Source organism: Bombus pascuorum, chromosome 1 (assembly GCF_905332965.1).
Source record: "Bombus pascuorum chromosome 1, iyBomPasc1.1, whole genome shotgun sequence".
Classification (NCBI taxonomy): domain Eukaryota; kingdom Metazoa; phylum Arthropoda; class Insecta; order Hymenoptera; family Apidae; genus Bombus; species Bombus pascuorum.
The window spans coordinates 32,271,463-32,298,791 of NC_083488.1; the positions used below are offsets into that span (position 1 = coordinate 32,271,463).

General features: G+C 37.3%; 2 protein-coding genes across 11 annotated transcripts in view; both read left to right on the plus strand.

Moving 5' to 3' along the window:
• The window catches only part of LOC132910496 (protein NDRG3), a 34,036-nt gene extending 18,966 nt beyond the window's left edge, over positions 1–15,070 (plus strand). For 6 of the 8 annotated variants that reach the window (XM_060966236.1, XM_060966253.1, XM_060966268.1 and 3 more), the window contains 7 exons: positions 2,156–2,355; positions 2,913–3,033; positions 5,985–6,273; positions 6,976–7,245; positions 7,650–7,734; positions 10,096–10,140; positions 11,374–15,070. In XM_060966236.1, the coding sequence (XP_060822219.1) occupies positions 2,156–2,355; positions 2,913–3,033; positions 5,985–6,273; positions 6,976–7,245; positions 7,650–7,734; positions 10,096–10,140; positions 11,374–11,519 (1,156 nt within the window). In that variant the 3' untranslated portion in view covers positions 11,520–15,070. Of the gene's footprint in view, positions 1–2,155; positions 2,356–2,912; positions 3,034–5,984; positions 6,274–6,975; positions 7,246–7,649; positions 7,735–10,095; positions 10,217–11,373 lie in introns of all 8 variants that reach the window. The other 2 variants (XR_009658788.1, XM_060966246.1) reach the window with 2 other exon arrangements.
• Positions 15,071–17,464: 2,394 nt separating this feature from the next.
• Positions 17,465–27,329, plus strand: part of LOC132910452 (epidermal growth factor receptor) — a 179,712-nt gene continuing 169,847 nt past the window's right edge. For all 3 annotated transcript variants that reach the window (XM_060966173.1, XM_060966198.1, XM_060966190.1), the window contains exon 1: positions 17,465–18,266. Coding sequence is in view for 1 of the 3 variants with exons in the window: in XM_060966190.1 (XP_060822173.1) it covers positions 18,185–18,266 (82 nt within the window). In the remaining 2 variants the exon portion in view is untranslated. The remainder of the gene's footprint in view (positions 18,267–27,329) is intronic.

Here is a 27,329-nt window from a genome sequence, read left to right on the forward strand (position 1 = left end):
AATTATACGACAGGCTGTTGTGAAATAATGGCAAAATATTTCCAATTGAACGAAGAATAAAACATCAGTTTCCACTGATGTTTCCAAATGATAGAATATTCTAACTAAGGGCGGCAGTATAATAGATGAGTGCACGACTGTTATAATTGCGAGACTCGTAGCCAAAACGACCTTTATCGAAGTTTTCAGCTTCTCGGACGTCAAATCTTGTCTTCTCTATGAAGCGTGTGTTTGTTATAATCATTTTGTAACTTTTATGTACATTTTCAGATTTATTTCAAATTTTATCAATAGGATGAAAATCGTATCGTGTCGTAGGTCGTACAAAATCTTTTATATGATACACATAATATATACATGTATTTGGAAAAAGTTTTTTTTATTGAAATACTTTCAGAAGTCATTGTACACTGTACATTTATAGTATTATAGTATAGTAGAAATTGTGATAAGAAAATTCGATATTTTGAAATTCGTATTCAGATAATATTCATCGTTTCTTTGGTATTGATAAGTGAGGTGTATATTCGCGAACTGATCAAAGTTTATATCGATGAAAGAGCATATATTCGTAACGCAAACTGCACATCCTGCCCTGCATTTTGGCATATGGCGAGGGTGGTCTGTCTCTGCTACATTCGGGTTAATTACTTAATTAATTAAGCGCGAATGTATATCACACGATCGAACTTGCACAAACACATATACATATTCATGGGTCAAATGAATATTAATTGTTGAACTATCGCAAATCGTTTCTGTGAATTACGGTATGGCGAAGAGTTATTAGAAAGCAATTATGTAGCGATTACTACTCCGTTGGCGATCATAAATCATTGACTAACTGTGCTTCGATACTTTTGTCTAATGAACTATGCATCAAGTTACATATTACGTATTAATTAATGAAAAGGGATAAAATATTAATTATAGAGAAATAATACTACATGATAAAGAACAATAATATTTATTTCGCTTAAACTATATTTTTATTTTGTTACAATTGTGATTATTACAATATTTAAAATTTCTTAGTAATATGAGTGAACAAAAGAAAATTATAACAAATAAAAGTATCATTTCCACCGAAACACAAAAACAGAGGAAAACAAAGTTTATTCAGGAAATATTTATACGTCGCTTTGAAAGGGACAAAAACCTATAGGACTAGCCATTCAAATCCGCTGAAAGTATCAACTTGGCACATTTTATATTCTGGCTTTGACGTAGCGAATATTTGATGATACTTTGTCTGTAGTGCGAATGGAAAGAGAATAAACAAGAAGGAATAACTCCTTTCACCTGGCTGATTCTTTTCATTTCACTCTAAACTTTTGCATATTCAATAGTTTCAGGGTTAGCACTCTCGCATCTCATTTGAACGTAATTCCCTCAATCTTCGTTTAACCTAATAATATTCTAATTAGTCTAGCGATTAAAGCGCGATATTAACAGGAGTGTCTTTTACTTGCATTACGAGCATGTAGTTTCGCGTTCGAGAAAATTAAAAATAAAGTGAGCAAATATAGACATCAGGTGAGCATAAAAAATACGCGAGAAAAAATGCGTATCGATTCAACATAAATTTTCCACTATGCAATTTTCTATCGACCCTTGGTTAAGTCAGCACTGAATTTTCTAGGCTATCGATTATTTCCTCCTTATTAAACGTCCTTGTTCGCGCATTTAATTTAATGCTCAACACACTCGCTGTTATTAAAATACGACTATTTTTTCCCAAGAGCTGCATGAAGATAGAGATATCTTCTTTCTTCTTTCATAAAGAAAAAACTAGTAGAAGAGAATTTATGTTTCTAGATATTTTTATTGCAATACTTAAAAACAGAAAGCCAACGATTGCATTTTCAATTATTGCCGAGAGTCTAGCAAGTACATTTAGATAATTAAACAGAAATAAGAACGATACTTTTATAAGTGAATGATAACAGAGTACTAAGCACGTTTCAGTATTTTACCAATGATAAAGATAATGTTTCCACTATCTACTTAATTCAAGAAACACCAGCATAAATTTCGTCTGACTCAACAAACTTTGAATACTTGGTGCTTTGTTTGCACGTGTGCCAAGAATGTCTCGATTGATTTAGTTGTGGCAAAATAGTCAAGAGATTAAGAGACTTCTTTTCATGCGCAGCACGATGCCTTCAGATAGTATGGACGACATTGAACTGAAAAATATTCAACTTCAATTTCCTCCGCTAAGATGCCTATCGAGAGACGACAGTTCTGTGCGAGAGGAAAGGGTTGAAACTGACAAAGGGACTTTGCTGGTGGCTGTGCAAGGGAACCGAGCAAAACCTGCCATTCTTACTTATCACGACTTAGGCCTTAACTGTGAGTAATCGATGTTTCTAATTATTTCTAGAGGCTATCATGGATCAAATTTCACCCCATGTGAATTTTGTCCTAATACCATCCTAATATCATTTCTAACCACTTCGAACAATAATTTTTCTACTTTTCATTTAATATCGTATAGTAACTAAACATTTAATTGCGTTTGTTCGATTTTATTGATTTCTAAAATAAAAAAGATGTGGCAGTGTAAAATCTTACCCATAATAGTATTAATGAGACTTCATTTGGGGATAGCAGAGATTAATATAAAGAATAATTACTAATTATTAATAATTTTTAACTTTGTATTTGAAAAGCAATATTTGTATTCTAATTAATATGCACTTAATTAATCAATATGTATGAGAGTGTGGTAATATTAGTTAAAATTTTCGAAATGTCGTTGTTGGAAAATAAAGCGAAAAATCTGACCGGAAATTTTTCTACATCGCTCGAGGAAAGAAAAATAAGTGATTTCAAGTGAATTTGATACGGATAGATAAGATTTTTGATTGCGGAAGATATTAAAGAAAAACATGGTTCGTTATTTTCAGATATATCGAGCTTCCAGGCGTTCTTCAATTACATCGACATGAGAGTTTTACTCGAAAACTTCTGTGTTTATCATGTGAATGCACCGGGTCAAGAAGAAGGTGCACCCACGCTGCCTGAGGAGTAAGTACATTTTCTACAAAAAGTTTATTTGTTTCTCGAAACGCGTTATAAATTTACGGTTAAATATTCTTACTGACAAACTTTTACCCTTTTGAACGTGAAACTTATATTTTTCTTTCTCTTTCAATAAATACAACTTTTAATATTGGAACCGCTGCAAACCTTTAGGTTTTCGTACTAAATAGTCGATGAACAATTTATACAAAGGACCAATTTCTTTTTCCATTTCGAACATGATCCAACAAACGCGTAATTGCTAGCAGCCACACCTAAAGTCGATAAGCGACCACTTCCAATTATCAACCAGGTTCGAACGCCGATTCCCTTGACGTGCAGTAACGAGTTTGCTAATTAACGCGCAGCACAGCTGACAGTGACGAAACAAAACGAAAAAGCAAAAATAGAGGCAGCTGATTTCTCAATGTTTACCATATGTGCACGTATTATACGTATGAATATTTAAATATCGTCGAAGAGCATAATATGCGCGCGTCAGTTGACGACAGTGAATTCAATTACTGCAAATCAATGACCTAATTAACATCCTAATTAGTCGAAGCCCCGACTATGTTCCTACTTTAACATGTACCGCGGGTAATTCCTCCATGTCTTAAGAGCGATTCTCTCTCCTTTGCCTCATGCCTGCGCGGCAAATTCTTTCTTGCGCTTTTCCCTCTATCGCCGTTTGCATTTCTATGGATTCCGTCTTATCCGGCTGTTGCGCAGTTCGCCGTTTCGTTATTCAATTTCTCATGAAATCAGGAAATGTTAGGTCAGGAATTTATTCGAAGATCAATCGTTGAACTAACTCTTGTCGTTTAACGAGAACGAAGTTACGCAATAAGATTGTCTTTATTTGAAATGTTAAGGTTATTCAGTGGATGGAATTAAAGAAATGCGTGGGCAAACTGCAAGGTATTGAAAGTATATATATTGTGAATAGTAAATTACAAAATATGTGGTACTATGTAAGCCGATCCAGATCCTCTCGCTAGCAACGTTACCCTGAGACTAAAAACAACTGCCGAAACCAACGTCGCACGTGTACCGCTTATCGTCTTTCCTCGACGCATTCTTTTGTCTACGCGCTATCGATGACCTTAGGCGCTTGAGAAACCGAAGACCAGATGTAGAGTTTTCTCAGAAGTGACGATCACTTCAACATGAAACAATAAAATATATTTATTGCAGATTGGTTTCAAACTTGATCAATATGTATAATCATCATAATCTCGTCACAGTGTTAATGTCATCACAGTGTTCTGTTGCGAATTATCGACTAAACGGCAACCGGTCAGGTCCAACCGATCGGTCGATATCGCGTACCTCGAATGATTTAACGCTCAAGATTTAATAGATCGAGTGTTAGAGTAATCTAGCACTGTATTTGCACTTGTATAAAAGTAAAGTGTGATGTTATGAACATGGCGATGGTAGGATCTTGTTGCGAGCGAAGTATTTCACCCATACAGTGCGATGTCTGATGATGAACTGTCCTAGTATGTTGCTAATTTTCCCCACCAGCCGTTGGGTCTCGTGCTTTCCCGGCTGGAGTTTTTCCCGGAACTTTTTACCTGAACTCGGAGTCATTAGGTTTACAGCTCGGAGAGCTACATGAAATTTGGAATTTGGAATTTTCTAAAGAAGGGATAGGGCTTGTCCGACCCATAAACGGACGGCTACTCAAAATTCCGAACAATTTTTTTTTTTTTTTTTTATTTTATTTTGGTTATTTTACAATTTGTCCTTGCGGACATTTGGTAAAGTGTTATATCTTGTTGGTGAAGAAGAAAAAAAAATATAAATAAAAAAATAATATAGCATGTGGGCGGCTACCCCCAGCGGGGTGCCAGCTTCGTTTTTTTTCTAAGTTATATCTTTTATGTTTCCGAACAATTTCAAAATGTTTTATATAACACACACGATACGCGAAAGTTTTCTATGATAAATGTCGAAAAATATGATAGCACTTTCGTGAGCTATCGTATACGATTCGATGTTACGATCGATGGTAAGAAGAAGAAAATTTCGCAAACCGCGTGACACAATCGCTGAGAATCGTTTACACCGTGGAATTGGAAGATTGACACTATCTACCTACGACGTCCGATTAACCTGACCTCAAACAATCGAGGTTCACCTCGGCGGACGTATACGTAGCTAAACAGAGTGTTACAGAATAATTTAGACTGCAATGCAGATTTTCATGCAACCAGCAAATACGAACTATTCCCACTCGCGTGCCAAATCCGTAAAACATGATAACGAGTATATCTAGTCGAATATTTTGTTTCCGATCGATCGACTTGATGATACTCGAGAGATTCTATTGGATTTTTGTAATTTAGTCAGGAGAATCAAGATCATGATTTAAAATTCGCATGTTAAAGTCCATGTAAACATCTCGTATACTATTTTGCACATACTTTAGACTATTTCCAACAATGATTTCATAATTGCAACTAATCATATTTTTAAAAGTATTTTACATATTCCTACCAGTGTGTACTTGCATGAAAGAATTTGCAAATATAAATACATCAGCATTAATTACAGCATAGATGTAAACAAGTTGATATGAAACTAATAAAATCCCACGTTTATTGCCTCTGATGTGGCGTATTACTGAAAACGTAAATTCCGTTTCACACATAGGATGCAATGATAAATATTGGCACACGATAACCACCTAAGGTCAAGTGGAAAATTGCTTTGCACGCACCATCAATACAAATTGAGAATTCACCATATAATTTAGTTTCCTCACCGCCCTTGCCACATGTGTCAAACATTGACACATAACACAACTCCCGTAAAACGTCCTTCTTGTATCAAATGCAAACCTGATATTTCTTACTGCACATCCAACAGACAAATTGTCACAAAGAGCAATTTGTTATATCGAAACATAAAAGATAAATTAGACGCTAAATCTTATTTCCGTATTACAGTTACGTCTATCCGTCCATGGATGAACTGGCTGAACAGTTGCTCTTCGTACTGGGCTATTTTGGCCTGAAATCCGTAATCGGTTTTGGAGTCGGCGCCGGGGCCAACATACTAGCGAGATTCGCACTTGCTCATCCGGAGAAGGTTAATGCTCTGTGCTTGATAAATTGCGTATCGACGCAGGCAGGTTGGATCGAATGGGGCTACCAGAAGCTGAACGTTCGTCATTTGAGGTCACAGGGCATGACCCAGGGTGTATTGGACTATCTGATGTGGCATCACTTTGGCAGGGTGAGAACGTACATCCACATACCTAATCACACTAACTATAGAAACTACACGTCGATGTTCTTTCAACGAGAGAGGTAGACTATTACTTTTCAAATCCTTCGACTGTACTGTTTATTTTTTTCTTTTGTAACTTTGATAATAAAACTTCCATAAAATCTGATAAAATATTAGATAATAGACTCTGACGAGATGTTGAATTTAATATTGTGTTCACAATGTGTAATTACGACATGTTTTCCAATATTATTCATTACAGACCTTCTTTTATAATATCGGTAAACAGATCAATTAAACGAGAAGGTCTTAGCAATAAATTTCTAGCACGGAATGGCACGATGCGCGTATATAGGAAAATAGACAATAGCCTGGATGACCCACAAAGTTTCATCAAGGCAAGTTAGTTTAAGCAACGTTCACACGGAAACGTAGATCGATAAATTATTGACGGAATCGAGTATGTCGAAGGCTTATTCTATCGAGTGTTTCCAAGCAACGTAGGGAATTGGATTAGTGCTTCAACGACAATTCCGTCGCTCTTATTATGCAACACGTAGCTCCTTAACGGAGTTACCACATATGTAGGTACCGTAAAAAAAAAAAAAAAAAAAAATAATGGAAGTAGATCATGATGTGAACATTCGACACAACGAAGAACAAAATTGTCAGAGATCCAGCAAGTAGCACGTATAAAATTTGTTTCAGGGTACGGAGGAAAGAAACCACGACCTCGTCCAAGTGTACAAGAACTATTTTGAGCGTCGTGTAAATCCAACGAATCTAGCGCTATTAATCGACAGCTACGTTCGTCGTACTGATCTGAACATCACGAGGGAATTAGACCCGACGCGTAAGAAGGAAGGTCTCACGCTCGGTGTACCTGTGATGAATATCACCGGTGCTTTGAGCCCACACGTCGACGACACCGTCACGTTAAATGGACGATTAGATCCGATGAATAGCTCTTGGATGAAGGTAAGAGACACTTGCAATATTAATCACCCTCTGTGCTAAGAGACTGTACACATTTGGAGTTCAATTCCGCGGAGAGAGTTTTCACCAAGAATCTCGTAAACTTGGCTTAAAATTCCGCTGATAACGTTTTCTCGGTGAACTTTTAATCGCGAATTATTTTTAACAAAATAATTCAAATGTACACAAATATAATATCTTTTTTACTATTATGTTATTTTGCATACTCGGTACTATTAATGGAAATTCAAATGGAAAATATCTTTACAAAGAACACAGCTACTGTGAATAACGGCATTTAAGAAACGATTTGTAAATTTCGTTGCAACGTTGGATGTAACAGTGAAACAAATCGGCTATATCGTTAACTGGATAATACCAACTAATTTAATTTGTCCAATTGACAGATTTCTGATTGCGGAATGGTACTGGAGGAGCAACCGGGCAAAGTAAGCGAGGCCTTCCGACTGTTTCTGCAGGGCGAAGGATATGGTAAGTGAGCGCCCTGACGAACCACGCTTTAAACGTTAATTATCAAATTGTCAAATGGTTATTCTCATCGATCTTCATCGGTATAAACGAATTTCGCTCGCGCCATGCTATTTCGTAAAAGAGGACGCGATCGCCTGATAAAACTAATACTAGTTCCCATTGATTGATATGTTAAAATAAAACTGCTAGTAAAATTCGAGTTAATGCTCGGTCTTTACAACCTTTACAACACGTAAATAAGAGACAACATCGTTGGTTGTTTAACATTACAAACAATGGATTAGCGTTAATGATTTCACGAAGACGTTCACGTGCTCTCTTGCGTAACGATACGCGGAAATGAGAACGCAAGTATCGTAAATCGTAAATATTTGTAGGCTTAAGTTCGTTCAATCGATTGCTACAATTTGACGAGTATCGGTATTTTTGGCCTATATACAAGTATACCCGAATCAAAGCCAATACAACTAACGAGTTATATACAAAAACGAAAGAAACGTTTCATGACAAGCTGACCGAACGGATAACTCTCATCGCGACGTTCCCGACTCCGGTAGTATGCGATCCAATAACAAAGTAACGCTTGTAAATGAAGTCATCCTCGACCACTTTGCCTTGGAACTCGCTAGACTGGTGCGGAAGTCGGTTTAAGCTGCATTTAGCTGTAGCGAGCAACGTTGTTTCTGTTCCCTCACCTTTAAATAGAGAACGATTTTATCGCAGATTTTTCTCTTTCTGACGTAGACGTTATCTATCGTGCAATCATATTCGAAGTAACTTGACGTTCGCCAATATCGTAAATATTTTTATCGCTTCATTGAAAACGCATAATGAGCGAATACAAAATGTGTTATCACCCCTTTAAACGATTAACGCTAATTACGCGAGTAATTGAAGTTTATTATTCTTTTTGGCTTCTTGATCACAGAAACACGATGGCACTTATCACATAACACAACGCTTTACCACTACTATCGCCCAGTTAATATGCAACAGAACAGAAAGAAATAAGGTGTATTTATCGCGTGAATAGAGTACTTCGCCGATGATACAACGCCTCGCCTATTCCTTCTAATTATTATCCAACTCCTTTTTACACCATCGATTCGCTTAAAACAAAGAAAATGAATTTATTATTTATCTTACATGGTAGGTATCTGCGAATATTAGCCAAGTACGCCCGAGTTGTTCTAATTAAATTAATTGTTCCTATCGTGATGATTATCGTTAATTAATTGTTGTTGTTACGATCGTCTCTGTTATACGAATAGAGTTTTCATGTTGTACGAATGGCGCGATGCCAAGATGTTGTTAATCCTTGATGCATTAAGGATCGATCACGTAAAACGTTTTAAATCTCTTCAAAAAAATAATTCTCAAATTGCTTTTTATTTAAACCATCGCATCCAATAAACCATTTTGATCTCTCTCTCTCTTTCTCTCTCTCTCTTCTATCTCTCTATCTGTCTAACGATCTCACCAGCATCCTTGCTACATCGAGATTTAACAACGTCTTCGATCATGTACTTTCCTTCGTTGGAAAGCCACTGGCTCGACTTGATAAATAAAAAGAGGTTTAAAAAAGGATTACGTTGAATTCATCACTTTAGTCTCACCACCATTTGTCATTTATTTGAGAGCTTAAGAGAAAAAAAAAAAAAAAAAGAAATGATTATCGAAGGCAAATAAGAAAAAAAATACATGTTCACCGACTTGCGCCTTTATTTCCCACGCGTCTCGGATCGATCGAGTGGTACGTATATACTAATACCTAGTGCTCAACTGAAGTAGTCAGTAAAGTAGTGTCGGCTTTTTGGCTATTTTGTTTTGCTTCTCAATTTCTGCCAGTGCTAAGGATCACGCTATCGTTCAAGTAGTTTAGACAGAAAATATACAACGTATATTGTTCTGAAAATACTTTGATAAGTATCGGCAGGAATTGACGCTTTTACTGTTCGAATGGCTCGTAAACTGTTATGAAGTAGCATTAGAATTTCCGATCAAACGATTTATTTGATAATTTCTTTTTTAAGAAGAAGCGAATTTGACACTTACTTTGCAATGTAAATAGCCAAAGCGTTTCTTTGCGACTCGCATCCATTTCATTCGAATAACAATTTCTCTGACTGCACGAAAGAAGATGAACATGGAAGCTAGTCGCGATCTAATCGGTGCTTAATTTTTATTATTTAAATGTATCAGTACACGACAATCGGCCTAGCGATGCATCGCACCTAAGAATGATTTTTTTCAATGAGAATAAAAACAATTACGATAATATTCGCTATGGCTACGCTACGTTATGATCTGTTCCGTTTTTTGAATGTTTTAAAGAGAATTTGTTTTTTTTATGCCTTTTAGTGGTGAGATCCCCGCGGAAGCCCATGACGCCGACAACACCCGAAGGTAATTGTAATTAGGAATTGAAGGCCGCAAGGAGTCAAGCGCGCAGTTGGTCAGTTAGGCCACGTCTATGTGTTAAGTAAGTCGGAATTCAAACTTTTATCGGGAGCTATTAACCGACGATGATGTACTAACAATATCATGGACAACCTCGGGTATATTCTCTTTATTTCTGTCTTCTCTGTCTATGAAGGATTATCAAAAGGCAACTAACTACTGTTCATTCTCTTAAACAATGCTAACTCTTTTTGGGCTGCAGATGTCGTGGGTTTATGTCTTCGGACTTACTAAACTCTCGTGCATTTCATAAATTTTAATACATTTTGTAGATACATCTTAGAATCTTCATCCCTCTCGCTGTTTGTTTTTGAATGAAATAAAATGTCGATTGAGCTTTTGCACGATGAAACTATAGAATATCGATAAACACTTTTACAATTGTTTTGAAATGTATATGAAGAGTTACAGCGAGAGGATTAGTTCAAGATTGCATTGAATTTTCATATATTTATTCGACTAACTTTTTATTTAACGAATTTCTTAAAAATCTTCACTACAATGAGGATTCATTTACTAGGATCACAAGATCATGGTAAAGTTTTATCGACTGAGTTCTATCATTGTTTGTTCTTATCGGTAGTTGGTATGAAGTAGCCTTTATCAATCAACGATAAATCAAGTATCTTTCTAGAGACACCTTACTATCGCTTCCTCGTAGAAGTCGATCTTTTGAACGGAAGTATACCTAGGCTGTTTTCAAATTTTAAATTATTTAATCTGTTTTCTTATAGCAGCATATACTCATGGTGGGACATTAACAGATAGTATTTATAAAAATGTGCAATGAAAGAAAGACTCCGCACATACTGGGCAGTAGAATAGCGAACAACAAATTATGCCGAATCACATGCCTTGCACATAAAACAATTTCACTCTGACACACACGTGATTCTACCCTCCTTGTTTCTCGTTTTGCATGCGTGCCTTTCTATTTATTCTGTCCTCTTCATTTTTTTTAATCTCTTTGTTCGATCAAGCTAAATGTTCAATTCCTTTTTAACGATTTTACGTTTCGATTTTTATCTCTATTTACTATACGATAAGTTTATTTGTTTTTGAACGAACGGAACATACATGTGGATACTTTCGTATTAGAAACCTCGACACGAGGATGAAAAATGTGATTCAGCACTCCAATTACTCTGACCTGGAATTTTCGTTTATTTTTCTTTACAGTGGCACCACTATCACCGTTGAAAATGGCTGACTACAGACTGGCTTCCCTCGAAGGACTCAATCATGTTTGCAGTAAGAAGATCGACTGGCCCACCGCCACTATACACATCACCGAGAATCCTATATCGGAGGCAGTTGTTTGTTAAATTTTTCTCGAGAAATTTCACAATTTACCATTGGTTATTTTTTCGAATAATTAAGCATGCAAGAACTTGAAAGGAAAAGAAACCGAAGAAAAAAAGAAAAGAAAAACAGAACGACGCGGATCGAATCGGACATCGATTTTTTTCAAGGCTTCGTCGGAGCAACGAGAAACGTGGCTCTAACTTCTAATTTTTGTTTATCAAGCTAACATCGATTATTCGATTTTTAGTTCTAAGCATATTTTTACTTTGATGTATTCGTTCTACGTTTACTCTACTTCCCTTTTATTTATAACGAGACTAAGATATTTACAAGCGGAATGAACGTTTCCAATGGTACAAGATATTTTGTAGCAACCGTAATGCACGTTTCACTTGATTTTTTCTATTAACGATAGATTAGGTTAGTCGGATAGATTTTATTTCAAATGCAACGAGGATTTTATCGTTTGAATCAATAATACACCGTTTAAGCCGGTTATCGTCCACGGGACTTTTAAACGTTCAATATAATTCGGAATTAACACGCGAGTTCACTTTTAAAAAGCTGGAGACAATTTTTGCCAATACACAACGTGACAATTTTTACTGTTGTAATCCTATGCAATCTTTGTTCAGCGGAACAACGTATTTTTTTAAAATTTCAGCGAATATTATATCGCGTATTACCGACGGTCGTTTTAATAACATGAATTTGAGATTAGGAATATGCGATTACAAATTACATCTGACGCATCGAAAGCCAACAACCATCGTATTCATCTATTCGCAGATACGGTTCTCGTACAACGTCAGAAACAACGAAATCATGGTTTTACTTAACTGCGACTTTTACAAAGGAGCAAGATGAAAAACAGATAAGATGATAGAGCAGAGTAATGATGATTTGAACGGAACAAGATCAAAGTACTCATCGTATGATGCGCGTGAAAAAAAGAATTTAGTCTCGGTTACATACGGACCGTTAATTATGGTTTAACGATGGATCGATTACGAAGGGTAGCGATGATCGAACGGTTTGATCGATAATTCTAAAAGTGTAAAAGTAATAATTATCCAAAACGATGTGCAAAAATATCGAATTGCACTAAAGACGAACATGTGTGGTAGCACTGCATCGTAGAGAATCGCGCACTATTGCTTTCCGTGTTCATAAGGAGATGCAAGAAACGACTGGTAGGTGCAGAATCAAGGGAGTCAAGTTCGTGGAAAGAGCATTGCGCACAATTCGAGCAGATATTCGCGTTTATTCAAACGAATCGACAGACAAGAAAAAGCGTGATGTCTTTTTATAAATTTGAACCCGTCCAGCCGCGCCTACTAAAAGCTTTCCGTGAATCACGAGTAAATCGTCGAGCCTCGTCGTCGCTTATGCATCCTTATCGAATTTGACGAGCTGGCTTTATTACTCGCGATAAATCGATGCTCGATCAATGAGACACGTTACACGGTTACGAGCAAAATCGAACGTGTCGGTGACACGATGCGCAGAGAATTAAAGAAAAACGAGGTAACAAAGGTAGGTATCGACAGATTAGACGCGTCGACATCTTCGATGATGTCGCTTGTTCGTTACCCACGGATATTTTTCATGTGGAGGAATGCAACAAAATAAAGCCTAAAGCAATCGGTCGTGACGAACGACCGTCCGTGTTCTCTCGATAAGAAAAAATTCTCGTAGGCCTGCACGTGTGATATGTGCTTCGTGTTAAAACAGGGAGTTCGCCCGAGGATATTCGCGCGTTAAACATCCTCGAACGGCTAAATCCTATGAAATAAATAACGTTTTCTTGCCCGACAACGGAAGAAACGTTCGTTCATTTGTTTGCGCTCGCGCACCGTTCGCACCCTTTCCTTAGTTTCAAGCGTTTAGAAATAATTAGAAGCGAGGATGTATGTACGTATGTGAACGTGTGTATGTGAAACCGAGAAAAAGAGGAAACGAACGTATGCGTATGAAAGCATGCGTAAGCGTGATATACATAGGAACGAGGATACGTAGATAATCGTTCAAAAAAGAAATAAAGATCGCAAAAAATTAAATAAAAAAGAAGTATCTGGTTCGATACCTCAATACGGTTCTACCAGGCTTCTTAAAGCCTTTAGCGTGATATGATAAGACGTGCCTGCTACATGATGTCGTACGTAGCTTTCGAAAGTTTCAACGCCTTTAGTTTTATATATTACGATTCCCGTACGTCCCGGATTTTCCCAATTTTCGCGCGTCCTTTCAAAACGAAAGCGTGCAATACGCTACATTCATGGTAATAATGGCCACTGGAAATTCCGCTGAATTCGGCTATCTGGAGCGGACGCTCGAAATTTCTTACATATCTTATATTTCAATCGAGTGAAATTCATATCCAGTCCTTTAATCAGTTTTAATTCTTTTTTTTTTTTTTTTTAATTAGTTAATAAGTTACGTAGAAATTATCTCTGTGTAAAGAGGATTCTACGAAAATTGTGAATCACGATAAAAAAGGATATACATAAAAATGACGAAATTTCTTTGAAATTCCAAAACCCTGGCAAAATTTGTGTAGTACGGCATTTACGACCATCAATGGCGTGTACTGTGCACGTCGGTGAGATATACAGTATCGTTTCTCGATTAATGAAGAAAAAAAGAACGACGGTATTTTAATCGGAAAGTCGTAAAAGAAGAAGATGCGCGAAAACACGACGAAAGTCGAGACAAAGGACGTATCGAGGGACGAAAGGTTTAATCGTTTCATGTAAAAGAGAGTTTATAAAAAAAAGAGCGAATATATTATAGATGTATACCTATGGCGCGTTATTTAGGCCGACGAATTGAAGACAGATCTGTAGTCGACAGCTTAGTATTAGAACTTTCAGGCTCGATTCTTCGAGAGGATTGAGAAAATAAAGGTATGCACGCATTAATCATTGCTAAACCGCGAGCGCTATAAGAGTAACCGTAGCTTCGAAGGACCACCGACACATTACTATTAATCCCTTCGTTTCCACGTCGCTCTTGGAGCTGCATTATAGAAACATTCAAGAACGGATTAGATCCACAACGTTCAAGTCTCACAACGTTTCCCTATTAATTATATTTGATTGAACATATCGTGGAAAAGTGTGATACCATTACGCATTGTACAACCGTTCAAGAAGATCTAATCTTAATCTTTAATCTTTCATTGATAATGTTCACGAGTACGCATATCATTAGTACGAATTAATTTACGAATTATATTATATTCGTTATGATTCAATGAAAAAGAAAGAAAGGGAAAAACAACAACTTATCGATATCCCGAGAATTCTATCGTATCTGCACTTTAATTGAAAATGCTAACGGTGATTGAATGTCTATAAAGCTCGAAGGGGGTGCGAAACTGACATGGTTGTTGGTTACGAAGGGCTTAAAGAACAATTCATTTGCACACGGCCGTTCACAAAAAATCGGTATCAAAACGCCACTACAATCTCGCGAGAGGATAGCGATGTTTTTCTTTGAGGTGGTACGTGGAGCTTTTGCCTCCGAAGCAAATTTCCAAAAAATTCCTCGCGCCGTATCATCAAATAGATTGTAGCGGAAAAAATATGTTACTGACAACAACTCAAAGTAAAACAAGGTATAGTACAGTAAGCGAAATAAACTTAGACGGAGCTTGAGTATATCTATAAATATACAGGTTAAACAACACGTGCGCACCGAATATACATCTTGTTATTTATAATAAATGAACATAAAAAAAAAATTTTCTTATAAAATTTTCCTTTTCCATTCTGAATCAAATTAATGTTTCCCATTACTGAACTTCTGTTTAATTTGTTATACTCTACATAAAAAATATATTTGTTTTTAAAAAATTATTTATTCCAAGAGATGTCGTATAAAAATTATCAAGAAAAGGGGAAAGCAACGAAATATTTCTTTATATCAATATGTACGATTCTCGAAACATCTAGATAAATACGTGCGTGAATGTTAATTGTTATTACAATAATCACATGGTAAGTAAATTATAAAATCTATCTTTTTCTTAAGTTGAAAAAACATATCATTATTATCATTCATATAGAGCCAACACAGAAAAATTAACGAAAGATATTTTACACACAGACAAAACACGTAAACGTGTTTTTCGTGCGCATGCGCTCTCTACTACCGTCTTATATCTTTGATAATAAACATATTCCTTCTTGCTTCTTTCATGCAAGAAAAAACTGCCAAAAGAACACGCATTATGCGTCCCGGATCTCATCTGGGAACCAGTGAGTCAGGAGGATCTGCTATAACGATTTAAAAGAAGCAAAAGAGCTTACAAGGAAAGAAATTTGCGATGAAGACATTTGTAAAGGACTTTAGAAGGATACAATGTACAAATCAAACGATAACATTTCGTTTTCATATAAAATCATATAGGTACTTCGATTAGAATGAAACGTTCGCTTAAAGTGAATCGCCATATTGCTTTCCTTCATAATCGAACTTCACGATCCACGTATCGATTATATAAAGGTTATAACGAATTAGATATACGTACAACGATTAAGAAATTCAGTAAGTTGAACAAATAATGTCAATAAAGATTATGTCATAACAAGATTGAGATGAAAATATGTTACATCGGAATTATTTGTAACAAATATTTAACTAATAATACTTCTATGACCGTGAATACGTGATAACCAAAGTTTCGAAAATGTCTACGTACTGAAGTTTCAATCATCAGAATTTTATTGTATATAGGTATTCAACTGACAGTACTTTCTTACTCGCATCGCATCACCGTATGATTATGTGCCACGTACATCGGAAAAAACTTGCTACGACAAGTATAAGGGTACTTTATTTGTACTTACCTGTTGAAAGATATCGTATAGATAAAAAGTCCCTTCCATTTGCAATCTCTATTTTTCTTCCATCCAAATCGTGCGAAGAACATGTCTTTTATTCACTCTATCTCGAAGCATCGAGATTTTTCCTATAGTTGAAATTAAAGATAAATTATCATTAAACTTTCACTTTTCACTATTTAAACTCATTATTTAAACAACTGAATATACATTTTTAATTCACACCGGACACATTTTGTTACTATTCTCCCTCGCAAATGTTTGTTTGGATACAGTGCTGCCAAATGTCAGATATCGAATTTCGCGTTCGATTGAAATCTCGATATACATATGTAAATAAAGATATCACCTGAAAAGAATGTATTTATTTTTATAAATTAACACGTGTTTCAAATTGTTTTAAATATATTTAATATTACAGATATACATGTTACATGGTAAAAATTATTTACGGCTATTTATTTTCATTCGATAAGAAACCTTACATCGTTTTAAATTAATCGATAGAAAATCGATCGTAGACATATTTTCTCTTTCCACCGTAGTTCATCGCAACCTTTTTGTATCAAGTTTTCTCTTGGGTACGCAGTTGCATGTGCACACGTACTCTAGATGCGTTCCTCGGCGACGAGAAACCAGTCTCCCGATGATTTTTGCGACGATCAAACGACTACTGTCTTCAAGGAATCGACAGGCCCGTATATGCCGACATGTCTTACCTGCCTCGATGGACAATGACCCGATGCATTTGAATTTTAACTGACAATCTGTGATTTTTAAACAATTAAACAAGTGAATCCTTGTATTCGTATTGTATGTACAATACGATTTTACAATATTACATCGATCGTGTAATGTCAACAATTAATGTTAGGTTATGGTGTGTCTATAAACATGGTTCGTATAAATACTAACAATATGATTTGATGAAATATTATTCGTTTTGCAATCACGTATTTAAAAATCGATGTTTATATCTATGCAGGCACTTTCAGCGATGCCGCTTATCGATTCGTTGATCATCGGCGTTGTTCGTAAGCGTCCGTCAGGCCCCAATGTTACCGCCACCTGCCGTCTTCGAACGGAATCACGACTCGTCTTTGACAAGGCGCGCGTATTCTTGACTCGGCCAGCGTGGGAGTAAGGCTGTCCACCGAGAGACGCCTGAGAAGGTGGTCGATCAAGCGCTTTCTTACATCGAACCCAATTTCTTCGTATACGGTTGCCGAATTTTATTAAATCATCGTTCGATGAATATGTATTTTCATCGAACAAATCGCGAGTGAATTTCGTCCATTCGAGTCAGTGAAATTGCAGTGTCTTTGTCACAGAGTGTTTAAGAAATCGTTCTCCCCCGTGTGCAACCGGCGTTGTTACAAAACAAATCACGGTGAAAACGGAGTCGTTACGCGCGCATGCGTTCAAAACGCTTGAATTTGAACGTGGTTCGAATTTTTCATGCTTCTTGCCTAATTCGAATAAGTAATTCGAATTAAGGAATATACGCGGAACTGAAACGGAGTGTGTACGATGCAGACTTTGAATCATTTGAAGTGGACTGATATATAGAGCTGACGAGGAAATTCCGATGGAAGTCTAATTCATCTGATACCGTAATAAGCAACTTGTTACTACTTCTATGACACTTGATTCTCGATGTGGAACTATTTACCATCGCCCTGTTGTCGCTAAATCGTTCAGGGGGCGTCCAAAAAAATTCGGAGTGATATATAGTGCGATATTATTAAGTGTGCGGTGCTGGTGTAGTGGATATGCGTCGATCTTTATTGTGAAGGTGCCTGGGGAATTCTTCCTGGATTGAAAGGCCTGGATAAAAGATGAGACTAGCCAGGATCCTCGGGGTTTGCGTACTCCTCGTGCTGGTGTACGTCGTCAAGGCCGACGTCATCGAGGAAAGAGGTTCGTCAATTGTTTATTTTCTTTTTCTTCCAACTGAGAAATCATATCAAGTTTTGAAATAGAAATCTATTACCGTGTCAAAACATAGCGCGTAAACATATTTTAGCGAAGAAATTAAAAAACATGGACGCTAGATATTTACGTATATTAATTAATCGATACACGTAACTGTTGCTTATGGCAAATAGCTTCTTTTTACTTTGTAGCGTAAATTTATAAACTATGCTGTATATAGTTGAATCATTTTAACAGTTTTTATTTGCCTTACATTACTTATATACTGAAAGAGCATCTTAATCATTTTTCATGCAACGTACATTTATAAATATATATAAATATATCACGCAATCGAATGAATAAAATATCATGCAATAATTGCTTTGTGATTCATAGTTTTGCGTCGAAGTTTCATTTGTAAATATAAAACGTCATCTTTTTTTATTAAGATTTTTAATAAAATTGTCCAACAAATACAGGTATTAAAAGCGCCAACATTGGAAGTAACATTCTTTTAATGTGAATTTCGCGAGATTAAAAATAATACAAATATGTACACTTTGAAATCTTCGCGATTTAGATACGTCACCTGTAGATTTCACCTGAAACGCGTTATCAAACTTAAAATAAAAATCCCCTATCTCAGCAAAACAACAAGCAGACGCTATTACCTTGCAGATAAGCAAATAAGAGATCCCTGGTAGAAACATATAGGCGTGATTCTCTTCTTGTGCTTCAATTTCTTTCTCCAGTTGCTCCACATTTTCGAACTCAACGAAAAACATGTATGTTTATCTTTCTTACTCGAGGATTAAAATATCAACAAGGGAACAAAGTAAACGTTTCGTTTCTCGGTAAAATCTATTGCAATTAATGCATCGGTTGCTTAACGACCTCAGATTCTTTCACTTTTCGTCATGTGGCCGTTGTGTACACCGTAAGTTAAATATATCTTGTTAAATGGCTAATTAAGCCTTAATAAGATCGGTTCACCCAGAGCGCTCGGCCAAGAATGAGGCCAATGGTACAACGTGTCTCGTTTGGAACTTTTGTTAAACCGTGAATACCATTCCTTAAGAATCGCGAGCTATTGCCAGGTGCTTTCTTGCCACTCGCTCTTTGTCATTTCAAACGATCAGTTTACAATCCACTTGCACACACATCCAATGACTACACACGAGTTTAATTAAGAATCGGTCCTCCAATCAAATGACACGTCCAAACGATAATACGTCACGATTTCGCTTACTCGGTGCACGATTAGATTTGTCCGTCATATTCGTAGATATAATTATTGTTTTACTTCTCTCTGATATCGCGTTGTAGGCTTTTACATTCCTTCCATTCGAGCATGTAATCGTATTAGAGATGTAATACTAGTAGAATAGATTGTATATACTGTGATTTATTTTCCGATCGATCTTTGTCTTCCACAATACCTCATTATATCGATTAATCGACGATATCGTAAAAAATTGTCGGGTAAAAGAACCACGTTGAAATGGTATACAGGCGACATACCAAATATGGCGAGGAAATGGTAGAATCAAACATCATGTGCCGATTCTTCATTGAATTCTTCGACTGAGTATCGGTCGAGTGAAAAAGCTGTAGCAACCTGCGGAAGAGGCAAGAACGCGTTCCCTCGCGTTCTTGACGCAACGTTTCTCCTCTCTTTTCTCTCTTTAGTATGCGAAGGAAAGACATAGAGGAGCGGTAGTCAGCCAACCATGAAGTCGAGACTCGAATCGAACGCTACGATTTCGCGGTAGCTATGAAATGATCGGGACGCGAATTAGAAATATGTAACTGATCTTGGGACAGTCTAGGATGCTCTCCGTCAAGCAGAAGAGTAAAGTCGGAATAATAAAAGTAAATCTTTACGTCCAGAAATTTATCGTCCTGTCCTTTGATTCGCCTTGGATAGTGTATCAGAGATTAGTCTCAAATCTTTCTTTTCACGAACACACTAGCATCGATGACGTTTGAACTACCGAACGAACAATTGTTAATAAACTGTTATAGCAGTCGCTGATTACTGGTTCGTTCTGTTGTTGTCTGACCGATCAAAAGAATGTTATCTTAATGAAGAATTATTCGGGTAGAAACTTGGCGTGAACGTGACAAATATCCTTTCACTCTGCCATTAGGAATATTTAGTAACAGCATTCATGTTCCAAACCACTCGAGATGACATTCTCCTTCTTCCTTCGTATTACTCGTATGGTTCACACTTGTTAAAGTCGTTTACATGGCATTTTTTCACGTATCTTCTCGGAGGATAATTATTCTAGCAAACCTTGTCGCGAATGAGATCGTCGGGTGGAAAATTAGTACGGGATAGCCATGGCGTTCCCACGAATTGATAACGAGTCGCATGGATGCAAGGGAACGAGTCCGGGTCAACACCACTTGAACCGATGTCGATGACGACGATCGCCACCGATGACGCATCACCTCGCGAATCATCTTGCGCGATGATGTTTCCAAGTGATTTGACCATCGCGATGCCTCTCCTCTTACTTGTGACAAGGTTTTACATCTTGCTCTATTTCTTCTATTATCTCGGACTAATAACACTCCCATTAAAGCTTATGGAAGTTTGACGATTTTGATATGTGTATGCAAGAGATTGTTATTCTAATGAATAGAACGATCAAATATTTACATTCTCATGAGTATATACATTTCGGTTATCAAATCTTTCGTTCGTCAGAGCACGCATCTACTGTAACCACAGCCTAAATCGTACGTTAGATTAATTTTAGTGGAGAGGTATTTTATTTCTTTTAATTTCTTCTGAGAAAAAATGAATATAATATTATTCGACTTTGTATACTACATCACTCACTTTATAAAGTAAAAGTTTTGCATGACAGATAACTTTAAATATCGCGTACAATGGCGCAGAAGAAGTTTTCAATTTGTGATCATTAGCTGTCTTCGATAATTTTTTAGCAACTAATTCCTAAAACAAGCTCCAGGTTTAGGTTAATTAATTCGGTCTATATCTCGTTTATTGAAAATAGTACCTAACGCCCTTGACTTACCATGAATGAACTTTAGCAGCATTGGATGTTCAACAATTGAGCTATCTCTGCTGGTACTGTGGCGGCAGCAGAAGCAATCAGGGTCGAGCGACAATGCATTCACCTCGTGCATCGACCACGCTTTACTTAGTACATTGTCTCGCGTTCTAACGATATACATACTTATTTCTCTATGTTACTTCGTGCTATCCAAGCCGCATTTCCGCTATGCACAACCGTCGTAATCATTTCGTAACGAAGATTACTGCAAACATACAACTCCACCTTACCAACTTTCGTTTGTAATAGGAGCAATGTGAACAAAATTTCAGTGTCTAAAATATTCATTTCTATTTTAACTTCTTGATATTTCTTCGAAATATTTCACGGTAAAGACGATTAGGAACAGGTGAAGGGAATTGAACGATTGATGGTGAAAATCATAGATCGTTTAGTGGAATAGGTAAGTGAAAACGGTAATATATCAATTAGACAGTCGCATGGACTGGATGTTCAGAATTAGTGGGAACACGATTGTCAATCTCTATGGTAAGAACCTCGGACCCACGTGTCTGGCAAACCAAGAAAGAGACCGAACTAACGTAGTTCAATTACAAGGAACGCATTCACAGCTGGTTGTAGACACGAGCCTAAGTGTACCGGGCTTAACCGTAATTGTTTAATGGGTTAATGAAATGATACACCCGCCGAATCTAAGCGCGCACAAAAAGCCAATTGTGCCCCATCGACATTCCACGATTATTCTGACTTTGTGCCATACTCTCTCTATGAATACTCTATATAGTTTGGTATCATTTTAGTCGCCTATGTAATAAACTAGGCTGTGGACAACTATTTCAACGGTAGATAACTTTTATGTCAGATTTTGCGTTTGGCGTATAGAGAATCATATTGTTTTTTATTTAAATAGTTTGGAGTAATTTTATGAAAGAACATTATCATCAAATACCAAATATGTTTAAACTAATGTTGATAAATATCTTCACAGATATTGTAGAAATTGAATTTGCGAGAATTCACTTTTGCTATAGAGATAATAAAGATAAATGAAGAGGTTCCAGTACTACGCAAAGCACTAGCTGATAATAATACAATTTTTCAAAATCAATATCTACAACGAAACGGTTGTATAATCATTCCCTTTACGCTCGTTACTCTCTGATCAGCTTCTTAATTATTAGGTAAAAATTATTCTGACATATTCATAAACGCATAAATTTTACAATTGGCCAGAGATCGAAAACGAAAATCTGGCAACATGGTCAAGGAATTCTGAGTGAAATGGAGCCCATTTAGCTTACGGGCGAAAGATGTATCCTGCTGCGAGGGTTTAACGGTGACTGCTTACCTCTCTTCCATTCATGTTGCTTTTCATTCTACGCAGGAATCTCAGAATGACCTGACTACGTGCAAGTTATGACGGTATTGACTGCAATGTTACGGGAGCGTAATTCGTAACATGTTGAAGAGCGTGCAAGAGAGAAATTCTCGTTACATTCCGGTTTACGTATATATGAAAAAAAAAAAAAAAAAAAAAACGATTGCATCAACTTGCCCGTAAGAAAGTTCTTTGAACGTAAAGTTTGAAACTACCGTGTATGAAACATGTTCATTCTTGAATTAAATATTTCCAAGATAGGTTTTTTTGCTTGTGCTCGACGAAGAAATTCATCCGTGCGTATATTTCCTTATTTACGTCCATAATTTTCGTTATGAATATTGAAAATTGGCGCAAAATTCACTACCTTTCGCTCAGAAACTTGTTACAAATAGAATAACTGATTTTCCAGTTGAATCCAATTGAGGATTTTTTCGAAGTAAATCTTACTAACGTTTTCTTAAGAAGCTTTTTATGTTCTCGTCGTCGTTCTATTAAAGGATGCGTCATCCGGTTTTGCATTAACCGAAAGAAAATATAATTCTCCTGTCCGATGAAGAATTTTTCTATACGTTGCGTGTAATGGTATAGTCATCTATCGGGAATTTAATATTTAATGGTAATCTTCGTGTATGCGATTAATGTAATTAATATAATAGTGTCTAGGAATTTAATTTAGACTTCGCGCTTCGACGAAGAAAATCTTTGTACGATCATCTTATCGATTTCGCTATCGAATTAGGGTACTATCTTGAAATTAACGAGAAATTATCAACTTTGAAAAAATTGACAAGATTCTTGGAAAATGTGATTGTAACACATTGTCGATGCAACTTTGTATCGACGTGGAACATCTTTTCCTTTCTTTTCTTTTTTTCTCCGTTACTCGCTTGCTTTTACGTCGTCCGCCGATATTCAATCTTGCGTGAAAGATTTTGCGGATTTCGATGTTCGCTCGCTGTCAGATCGTATCTGGCTTTTCTGTTCTGCACTCAGGACGTGAGAAAATGATATAGAGCCTCTTCCGAAACGCACGCTCGCCGTGAAAAGAAACGTTGGTGCATGCTCGAAATCGAGTCTTGTTGCTCGTAAGGAGCAAGTTCAAAGACCTACACGCTGCTCGCATTCACCGCCACACTGGAAGGTTTTGAGACGGCCCTCGTCGAATCGAGGATCTACCTTTTTATGATCGAGCATTGAAGTTCAACGACATTGCTCTTACCGATGTATAATCCTAACGGTGATATTCAACGTCATGTCCGGCGTGAAATTTGAATCATACAAGTCTCAAGGAGCATGGTCACACTCCGAGGGTCACTAACAGGAAAAGATCTTAGTGGATCCTTAATGGTTGCTGATCGTGACAGTCTAAATGTCGCTAGTCAACAAGGCTAAAGGGATCAATCGCGACTCGTATTTATCTTTACTTATCTTTCTTCTTCGTTGCTGTCGAATCGCAAAAAGATGAAGATTTATAAATCAACGTGTTGAAATGCCACGTCTCGTCGCCTTTGTTCTTGGTATCGGGAATTGAAGTGACCGACGCGATGCTTATAGGCAACGTTGGACGCACGAGAATGTTGAGAAATTCGCGGCGATACAATAGAGCGCGATTTTATAATTGCTGTATAATGTATAACATGTAAACAAGAAACTTTCTATTGCACGCCGTGTGAGCAATGTAAAGTTCACTGGACCGCTTACTGGAAACGCGCGAAGAAAGTACTCGTCATCACTAATGGATTAAAAAGTCAAATTCAAATCGAAAGTTTTAATTGCACTCTTTCATCTTTCTTCGAGCAGGCACCAAAAACGCGAAGTAATTCGTACGAGGGGCGATTGTTCGCTTATTCGTAGCAGTTTTCTGCGATCAGAAACGAGGAAACAAGGATTCCTTTGATGATTCCAAGTCTGCAGAACAACCTTCTTGAGACGAACTCGCTCGACCAATAATACATAGTGACTTAACACCAGCAACACTCGGTGCGCCTCGGGTGCGAAGTGAGCATAAGTGCGAGACGGTGGAGTTTAATTGAGGTTGATGAGGGGGGCGTCCGTATTGGCCCGGAATTCAATGCCGAGATGATGTTTCTTGCTTGTAGCAAGACGTTGTCTTGGAGAGAAAGCGTCAGAAAAATCGATGAACTCGTCTAATTTCTCGACTGACTATTTCCAGATGGTGCAACGATTGCATGATGGCGAAGTTTTGGAAAATATAAATTTTGCAATATAGTATCTTTAACCACAACGATTGTCGAATGAACGATCGTCAGAATTCTCAGTTAGTTGTTCGTCGTGGAATATTTTATTTTAAAATGATAGAGTTATTGAACAGACAATATCTAGTTCATCAGTTGAAATAGTTGTTCGTATCAAATAACGTTACAGGACGTTGTATCACAATTATGTCGAATTGTACACTACTTTTGTCGTCGAATGTGTCTTTCATGACATTCGGGATCCTTTTTTAAATACTTGCCTTATGGCCGTCTATAGGTGCTTCTTATCAAGCATGTTTTGTACGTGACTTGTACGATACTGACTCTTTGAATGGAGGCGTTCCAGCCGCTTCGATGATCCACTCGTCAGCATCCTGTCTCCAGATACGCACGCACTTGCACATAAACGCGCATACTGAGAAAAGAACAGGATCTCGTGGTGGAAGAAAAGTCTTTCACGGATGTGCGCGAAACAAAATTGTGGCAGTGGCCTCGATAGACTGTTACATAAAGGAAAAAAACAAGTAGTTGCCGGTGGATACCAACGCGTTAATAAGTTCTCTTATTACGGTTAGATAATGAAGAAACAGAGATACCGCTAGGTGCTCCATTATAATGTGGAACGAAGTTAATACGCAGAAACAGGAAACAGAAGCGTATCAGTTTTTATCATCGACAACTTTAATCTAACTGAGCAGTGGAAATCCAAGGTACGATCGTAAATGGACCACAGCGCAACGTCGAGTCTCGTAAGAAAGATCTCCTAAACTCGTGTAATACAGATGATTATCAAAATTCACCAACATTAAAGAACACTGTCAGTTATTGGTGTTGGGGCATTTAATATGTCTGAATAATACGTGATGTACAGTAAAAGTTGAATACTTTTCGCTGCTTTCATTTTATAATTACTGTGTTACAAAATATGTTATTTTATTTACATTATACGACGGACTGAAAATTAATTCTAGAATTTGGATTTAGTCACACAAAAATTTTATTGCTGCAATTCAAATTGATGTCAAAGACCAATCATAATAATGTATTAAAATTTCAAGATGTTTCGTACAATACGCACAAAACACAAATGAAAGTTTTCTATAAAAATCTAAATACTTTCGCGAACCATTATGCTTGCGACTTTCTTAAAATAATATTACACGTCGATAGTATTGTCGCTTAAAGCGTGGTTAATCGGGTCGGTTGTAGATTCAATCACCACAACTTGAGCAACCAGTTATCAAACGGCAACCTGTCGAGTAAGTTCATAAAACCGGCGAGGCGAGGGCACCGAGAGTGCGTCGTAAAATCAACAACGACCATGCCACGACACGAGAAACCGTCACTCGCTCTTCAAACACGGTTCCTGAAAGTTTTCGAACGAGGAACTCGGTCGTGGACAACCCCACCCAATGGTTCCAGGTTGCGTGTCGCGGTTGCGGAGCAAGAACCTCCCCTTTGCCAGGAGTAACGCGTACGTTTCGCGTCCATCCTCTGCTACCTTCGACATTCCTGCCCGTCCTGCACATCCCGTCCCCTGTTCCATTCAGGCATAATAACCGTGCAGTTTCCCAGCGCGTCTTCAATGGGCGAAGATTGCACGCTACGAGACCTCGGCCTGCGTCCTCTTCCTCTCCTTCGCTACTCGAATCTTCTTCGCTCTTCTTCGACGCTTCTTGCCATTTTCTTTTCCTCGCGTCTCCTTTCTGCTTTCTCCTGTTCTTCCTTCTCCCGGACCATCTCCGTGCCGTTTTTATCTTTCTTCTTTTTCTCGGGATTTCGAGTTAGTCGTTCGTTCTTCGATCTTGATGAAACTCGCGGCTGTGTCGTCCGCGGAATGTAGTTTTACAGCATATTCTGGAATTAAGATCTTTAAGAATCTTCGTACACGTTGCGTGCGTATATGTAAAAATGAAGCGTATAAATCAATTAATTTGAAGAATTTTCGATAAATAGTTTCTATAGATATAACCAGGAACAGAAAGGCTGACTAAAGAATCATTTGTCGAGGAATTATTTATCGCTTGTGTTTGATTTGTTTCTCGTGGATATCCGACGTTTTAATCTTGGTATAAAATAGAAATCCAACGAGCCTTAATTATAGTAAAGTCACAAGGGTAACGCATATACGAGGGAATATCGTGCTCTCGCGTTTTTCTCACGTGTTCTCCTAGTTTCTCGTCACGCGAGTAAAGGCGACATCCGATTCCCAGTAGGAAAAGGGTACTAAGCGTTACGATAGCGAGAAACGTAATCTTCCTTATTTTCCGTCTGGCTTTTCTCTCGTCGTTCGGTATACCACAAATCGAACATCGTGAGTTTCTCTTGACAGTCACGGAGGAAAAACGCTGCTGACAAGATCTTTCTTGCCTTTTCTCTGAACAGCTTTCGGTTATTTGCAATTCAAAGACTTCTGTCA